This window comes from Malus domestica, chromosome 07 (assembly GCF_042453785.1).
Source record: "Malus domestica chromosome 07, GDT2T_hap1".
In the NCBI taxonomy this organism is placed as follows: domain Eukaryota; kingdom Viridiplantae; phylum Streptophyta; class Magnoliopsida; order Rosales; family Rosaceae; genus Malus; species Malus domestica.
Window position 1 is genome coordinate 27780611 of NC_091667.1, and position 8156 is coordinate 27788766.

Consider the following 8156-nt stretch of genomic DNA (forward strand, 5'->3'; position numbering starts at 1 on the left):
TCTGAATATAAAAGTTTACAGTGCTGAATGAGATATTTAGATTGTTAATAATAACACCCTAAAAACGATTTCTTTTTCAAATTTTTTGTATAATAATGCTATATATTTAAATGAAACTTTAAAATTAGAGATTTTGAAGCATTTTTTCTTGTTTGGTTGTTTAAGATTGAACTGTTTTTTTATTATTTAGTAAAGGTTATATTTATAGCTCTTTTTACTTATTATTTAATGAGATTTATATACGTAGTCTCAGTCAATAAACATTAGTACCTAGAGACGGGGATATTAATTTTTTCTTTATTATTTTTTACAAATGATAAGATAATTTATATTGAATTCATCTAAGAGAGATCCAAACATGGGACCTCGAGTGTAGGGGTGAGTTCGGTTCAAATCGGTTCGGGTTTTTGCCAAAGCCGAAACCAAACCGAAATTTCGGTTCGGTTCATTTTTTTCGGTTCGGTTTCGGTTTTTTGTTGTTTTTTTTCCTTCAAAAAATGAAAAACATTGAAAGTTTAAATTTTAACATCTCCAACACAATCATAACATAAGCATTCTAACTAGAATCAAAGACAATGAAAATAAACATATAAAGTTGAACTAAAATCATCAATCAAGTCTTCCAAAGTCCAAACTAATAACCTCACAACACAAAAATCGTATAAATGACTTAGAAAAGTTAAATTTTATGAGGTTGTTCAAAGATCAGGGTTGTATGCTTGTAACTGCATGTCGACAACTTGATTAGTAAAAGTAAGGCGTGGGTGGATTTATTTAGTGTGTGTTGGATTCTTTTCCATCACAAATTACGCAAGTAATCTACCCGAAATAAATGTTTATGGTTTATGTTACATGATATATGAGAATAGATTTGGAAAAGAAAGCTGGGGCAGAAGTAGACAGTGCTATGGAGATGGATGCAGGTACTTCAGGAGGAGTTTTGGTTCCGGAACCTTATATGGGGGAGAAATAATAGGTTAGGGTTTAGAGTTTTTATAGGCCTTTTTTTAATATTTTGAGTTTAAAGTTTGGCAACACATTGAGTTTAGCACATTTTGACTTACAAATTGGGTTTAGAAAATAATACCCAAAAAAAATAATTAAATAAAAAAATTAATTTAATTAATTCGGTTCGGTTCGATTTGTTTAGATTTCTTGATCACTAAAACCAAACCGAACCAAAAGAATTCGGTTCGGTTCGATTTTTTCAATTTGGTTCGATTTTTTCGGTCGATTCGGTTTTTTCGGTTTCGGTTCGATTTGGTTTTCCGTTTTCGGTTTTTTGAACCCACCCCTACTCGAGTGCATGAGCAAATGCTCTTAACAAAAAAACCATAGTCATCAACATTTCACAAAAAAATTAATTTCCAAAGGAACCATAGTCATCAACGTTCCACAAAAAAATTTAAAAACTCAGAAAGAAAAAAAAAAACACCAATGGTCAACACCATATCTTCCGTTCCTCAAATCATCTCCTCAAGCTCAAGCGTTATATTTACAAGGGCCGCGGCTTGGGTCGGTGGTAATGATTTGTCCGGACCCAGAGAAATCACAGTTAAAGTTGTGACGGCCGTTAGCCTGGTAATAAGCATTCATGAGATAAGACGCGCGAGCTCTAATGTCTTTATCGAAGCAGGCGCTGCCTGGCTGGATGGACTTGCAGTCAACGCCGGTGCCGCAGACGTAGTTAATGTTTGATTGCAATGCTTGGTTGCTGGCTGCTGGTTTTGCCACGCACCACTTCTTGCCGCCGTTGTTGTTGCCTCCTGCTGTCGGTGTTGCCGGCGTTGCTGGTTTTGATGGTTTTGGTTGTTTGGCAGGCCTTCCTTTTTTCCCCTTTTTGGGAGCAGCTGGTGTAGTTGGTCCAGCTGGTCTAGAAGGTTGTGTTGGAATTTGCATTGTTGGTCCAGGGGTCGCACCACCCTAAATCATGCAACAAGTTAGTATACATAAGACTAACATTATTCTAGCAATAAGAATATAATATATGTGAGTTAGATTTACGACAGTATGCCCATCATTTGATGAGCAATTTAATTCAACAAATTGGATGAATTTACGATTATTATTTTTTTGTGAATTATATTATTTTTCATTATTTTTTTAGTGGGTGCAGAAATGTTTCATGCAACATTATTTAATATAACACAAGAAACAAAACACCGAATCTAGAAATTTTGCTTACCCTACGGTGCATGTGCCCGACATTTTAAATTTAACAATTACTTTTTGAACAACAGAACTATCTACACTAATGGTACGTTTACGTAACGGTAATGAAAATATGAGGAATTGAATTAAGGATGAATTGAATTGAAGAGGAGTTGGAATGATGAGAAGTTAGAATCGGATTCCTGTTGAAGCTGTTTACTTAAATGTTCTGGAATCGGAATAGAATTCCATAAAGCTGTTTACTAATTCAGCAGAATCGGAATATAAACCAGTATGATTACTAAAATGCTCTTGTCCCAAATCAAATATTTTATATACTTTAATGAGTTTATAAAGGATAGTCTTGGAAATAAAAAAAGTAAGTAAGGGCATAAAGGGAACAAAAGTGTCATTCCGATTACCCAAACAATCAGGAATTGAATTACCACATATATATAAGGAATCCAATTCCACCAATACAAGGAATTGAATTCCAAAATTTGTATGGACCCCACTGCTTTTTTAATTCCTCCATGTTTAGTAAACATCGGAATATTCCGTAATCGGAATTCAATTCCACATTCTCATTCCGATTACGGATACGTAAACGCGCAGTTGAGCCTCACAATCGACTAGCCTTAATAATGTAGTTTAAATTCGCTTTTGGCGAGAATCGGCCCTAAGATCTTTTACTTACAAGTGAAAAAAAAAAAATCACTAGATAATAGTACTACCTGATTAGATTTCATGCATGCAATCAATCAATTTAATACTCTACTTAGTTATAAGCCTACACTACTAGGCTCAACATTTAACAATTAAGTATTTAAGACAACAATGATGAGATGGGCTAAATAAAGAAACAAAAGCAAAATGGAAAATCAAAAGACGATTAATCAAGAACCAACCTGTTGATTGCGCATAACCCCAGCATTGTACACCGGAGTCATGTCCGGTTTGAATAGCCCCCAGTTCTTCTCAGCAGACGGACCGGGTTTCTGATTCTCATTAAACAAAGCAAAGATGTAAGTCTCGAACTTCCGGTTCGGCATCAAAGGCGTACCCTTCCCGGACTCAACATGCTTGATCAAGTTACCGTTGTAGTCTACAGCGTTCTGAACCGAACACACTGGGAACTCGCAAGCCGAAGGCCAACCGGTCTCGGCCGCAATCATGTCCACATCACCGAACCCGATTGCCTTGGCAGCTGAGTAAACCGCGTCCATCAACCCATCGAACATGTTAGTGTAAAACTTGCCAGTGACTGTATCGTGCACACCCTGATTGGGTCTGAAGAGAGCGTAGTTCTCTTTTTCGGGTGACCACCCGAAATACGGGTACGGGTTAACCATGAAAGGCGACTTAGTCTGGGTACAGAACTTAAGCATTTGAGTCAGAATTGGAATCACCTCCGGTCTGAATCGGCCCGTGCTGGGCGGGTCAGAAGACAACATGATTCCCAGCGAGTGAGGGGTCGAGACCTTGACGTCTTTGATCCCCTCTTGGGCCAAAGCACTGTGGAAGGTCTCCATGGCAGGAACTAGGCTCGACTTGAGAGCGTCGTCCCCCCAGTGGAGGACCTCGTTGCCCAAGGCAATGTATTTGATTTTGCTTGCCGGGTAAAACGGCTTGACATGATCAGTGATCCAACGGCGAGCGGTTTGTAGGTTTTTGAGGCTCGGAATTTCTCCATTGGGGACGGTAATCGTCAAGGAGATGTTGGTGTTGGCGAAGGCCTTGATGATGTCTGGGTTGGCGTCGAAGAGTTTGACGGCGTCGATCTTGGTTTGGGTTTTGATGAAGTCGGCGACTTTGGCAGGTGGCGGGAGGTTGTCGGCGAGAGTACCATAGTTTACACCGATGGAGTAGGCTGTGGCGGCGAGCTGGACGAGGAGGAGAAGGGATAGGAGGAGCTTGGTGGTAGCCATGGTTGTTTTTTTTCTTTTATTCGTGGTGTTTCGGGAGGTGGTGGATGCTCTCCTTTTTCCTTGGAGGACTTGGGAGTTTATGGCCGAAGTATTTATAGTGGGGAAAGGGAAAAGAAATTGAGGACAGGAAATAAGAAGATAAGGGACGAATGAGATCGTGACGTGTAGTTGGTCAAATATCTATTTTATTTGTGATTTCTATTTACTTCTAAATTATGTTGGATTTTCTTGATGTATGCTAATTATTTGGAGGAATTTTATCTTTTTATTACACATCAAAACCTAAAAATAACTCCACGTCCAGAGTCCGAAGGCTGATATACTTTCATCAGTCTTCTTTGTATATGAAAGTATAGATTGTCGTGGTGAAGCCACTATCTGGTCTTTTTTATTATCTATTTAATCATGTATTAGCATTAAAATAACTTATCAAGTAGTTGGAATGAATGTACATATAACTTTTTTTATCTCTCGTACGTCAATATCACATAAAGGAAAAAAATACGTAACAAACTTGGCTTACGATAATTTCGTTTGCTTTTGTTGCTTGATTACCTTGAATCCTAATTTAGCTAGGTTACGTGTAATTTGTTGTCAAAATTGTTCGGGGCTCATAACATCTGAAAAATGTCAACTGTTTGGGGCTCATAACATCTGAAAAAGCTTAAGGTAGAGCGAAGGGCAATGCATAGAGAAGCATCTCTAGCAAACGTTGAGATGTTGAAATGTTAACTTTTGGCTTTGGGTTGATGACACATGCCAACTCATCTTTGGCACTTGGCTAGGGACAAAACTAGCTAACATCCAGAACATTTGTCGCACGTAAGATAGTGTTGCTAATTTTTTTTTTTTAAATATTTACAATTTGATTGACGTTAGTGATAATTTTTAGAAAATGTGTATGCTTATTAACACTATATCATAAATTTATAAGGCATCATTCACATCGTTCATTCATATTATGCTACGTGAGTTAATGGCGTCACATAATTGTATTAATCTCACTTATCAAATCCTATTACATAGTTCCGCAACCATGTATGGTTAATTAAATAAACATCTGAGTGGCATGAGTATCCATATCTCAACAGAAGTCATACTTCGCCAGTACCATAAGCTTTTTTGTACTAAACCCTAAACCCATCTATGTTTTTCTGTACACCTTCCCATCTCTGTTTTTCCAAAATGAAAATAAAATGGGACACTTTGGAAGATAAACAGGGAGACCCAGGGAGCAGGATAAGAGAGGAAGGAAAAGAGATGGAGAGTGCGGCGTCCAGAGGCAGCGGAGGGTAGGAGGGATGGTTGACGGAGCTTTGGTGGACGGCGTTGTTCTTTACTTTATTTTCCAATTTTTTATTTTATTTTCTGAAAGGGATAAAATGAATTTCAAATCCAGCTATTAAAATAACATACACATGTTAGATTTTGAAATGAAAATATCACCGTCCACGTGGTGATACATCTAATAATTTCTTCGGAAGGTGAGGGCCAGTGTCCAAGAACACACAGGTCGGGTCCCATTTATGAAATAAAAAACAAGGAAAGTAGAGATTGGGCCCTTAATATGGCCTGTCTCACTGATTTTTGTTGCTAGACGTGGGACCTGGCTTTTCTGTGCTCTCTTTCCGTACAATCTCATTATCTTCTATTTATACGGTCACGGTTAAGTTATATCAATATTTTATATTATTATTATTTTTTATCTTATTATCTTTATAAAAAAATTAATATAAAATTTTGACGTGATTTAACCGTGACCGCACAAACTAGGAGGAGATGAAAGTGTATGAAAAGTGAGAGGGCAGAGAAGCCAGCCCGCTAGACGTGACCTAATTTTCACTACCCAAGTAAGAAAATTGCAAAATTATGTGACGGATGTAATCTCATTTTTCGGTTCATTTCATAATACTTCAAATATAAAAGCTTTAAGAAGGATAAAACACCCACTGAGAATGCTCTAGCACACCAAGACTACAAGGCACCTACTCTTGTTGTTTGTGTATTTTCTATTTGTCTACCTCCGTCATAATATTTTGAGCAGTGTGTCTTTTAAAGATTTAGTTTTTGTTTTTATTTATCAATAATCATGTTTCGAGTGAGTTCAATAATAATTTGTGATCATTTAGTACTACGGTCTAATTATATTTTTTTTATGTGTAAATGAGAGGTCTTAGGTTTGATTCTCGCCAAAAGCGAATTTGAATCACATTATTACTAGCACATTATAAGATTAAGTCCACTCTCCTTCCTTATTAGTATAAATAATATTATTTATTAAAAAAAATAATAATAATAATAATTAGTGGCCCCTGTGACTCGTTGTGGATGAGATAACCACCTCTTCTTTATGTGTATTTGCAGATAGGGCTGGGTTCGGTTCTTTTCGGTTCGGTTTTTTGCCAAAACCGAAATCAAACCGAAATTTCGGTTCGGTTCGGTTCGACCCATATTTTTTTCGGTTTTTTTCAGTTCGGTTTTTTTTTCGGTTCGGTTTTTTCGGTTCGGGTTCGGTTTTTTTTCGGTTTTTTTTTTTTTTCCTCCAAAAAATGCAAAACAACCACAACATAAGATAGAAATAGAAAATATGACATGTTTCCATCTCTCCAGGACGGTTTTTCAATATTCATGAGGGAAGTTACTACTTACTAATTAATCTAAAAACATAAAGTCTCATAAAACTAAAAGTCTTCAAAAAATGAAAATAAACATTTAAAGTTCAACTAGAAATAGAATCAATCATCAATCAAGTTTAAGTCTTCAAAAAGTCCAAATTAAACATCAAAGTTTAAGTCTTCAAAAAGTCCAAATTTAAACATCACACAAGTCAAATAAACCTTCAAGGTTTCATCACTTCATGTCTTGCACAAATAAAATCTTCCAAGTCTTCAAGCTCAAGCTCATCGCATAGGCGGCCTAGGAGGCAACATAACAAATTGCATAAGCTCAGAAGTTCACAACCATGTAAAACAGGTAAGATTAATACAACAAGCATAACGCTATAAAGGACAATACTGAAGGCTAAGAAGAGATGAATGTAATGATTTAAAATGAACTCTCACTCAACCTAAGGCTATATACAATCTCCTTATTAATTTTGTTTAAGTGTCAGCGAGGTAAGACAACCATACCTCTTCAAACCGCTCAGCTTCATTAGCTGATTCAGTTTCAGCAACCACGGCAGGTGGTGGAGGTCCTATAAAATATTCAGAATCTTCTTCCAACTCAGCTTCTCTGTACATATGTAATAAAAACCACAACATTTCAAGCAGTCACAATGAGAAAATACTATAATCCACCACCACGTCAACAGGTAACCCAAATTATAACTGTAATTCAAAATAAACAAGACTAGAGTAATTGCAAAGTTGTTTCAAAATAATTTGCCAGCTGAATAATCTGTCAAATAAAATACCTTAGCTCAGCCTGTGCCTTCGTCAATTTGGCTGCTGCTGCAAGTAACTCAGTTGATGGCATTGCAGGGCCAATTGTCCTAAAATGTAATGCAAGCAATCAACCAAAAAATAACAAATCAAGGTTCTTTTCTTAAGCAATACATAAGTGTCATTAAATATTCGATCAACATATATCAAGCCCATCAGTACCTGATGCAATATGTAAAACTAAAGATAGAAGTATGGTTACATTAAAAACTTTTACCAGTATATTACTTTCAAGAAGAACCCAAATTATGGGGCTGTTTCTCACGAAAAATTACAACTATGCATGTCAATCTCTAACAAAAGCTATTGAAGAAAAACAGATCTCAACCTCATGGCTTGTCTTTAAAACAGTAATGTACCCAAAATTTGAGGAGCTTTTCTTTCTCAAACTCGTACTCTATCTTATGGTTGTCCAACTGCACAATTGAATGAGAAATTACAGTCAGTTACATAAGAAAACTCAGAGAAGAAAAAATTTGCATGTAACGGAAAGTGAAGAAAAACAGATCTCAACCTCATGGCTTGTCTTTAATTCCACATAAAACCTCCTTCCATCATCAGTTGAATCACAGCAATCCATTTCAGCACCCATCAGAATACGATGAGCCCCTAATTTTGTTTTGATCACAGAACA

The 8156-nt window shown here is 36.6% G+C and overlaps 1 protein-coding gene across 1 annotated transcript; it reads right to left on the reverse strand.

The window, feature by feature from the left end:
- Positions 1-1320: 1320 nt before the first annotated feature.
- On the reverse strand, positions 1321-4152 carry LOC108174281 (glucan endo-1,3-beta-glucosidase-like). The gene is made up of 2 exons (XM_029105888.2): positions 3060-4152; positions 1321-1923 (listed from the first exon to the last, which is right to left on the reverse strand). Exons 1-2 carry the CDS (start codon positions 4077-4079, stop codon positions 1483-1485), a joined length of 1461 nt encoding a protein of 486 aa, XP_028961721.1. The 5' UTR covers positions 4080-4152; the 3' UTR covers positions 1321-1482.
- Positions 4153-8156: the final 4004 nt, after the last annotated feature.

Bases quoted from the DNA above. Each gene is read 5' to 3' on its own strand.
- LOC108174281 (XM_029105888.2), bottom strand. From the start codon at position 4,079: ATGGCTACCACCAAGCTCCTCCTATCCCTTCTCCTCCTCGTCCAGCTC. The intron at 1,924-3,059 runs GTTGGTTCTTGA...TGCATGATTTAG, and splicing joins GGGTTATGCGCAATCAACAG to GGTGGTGCGACCCCTGGACC.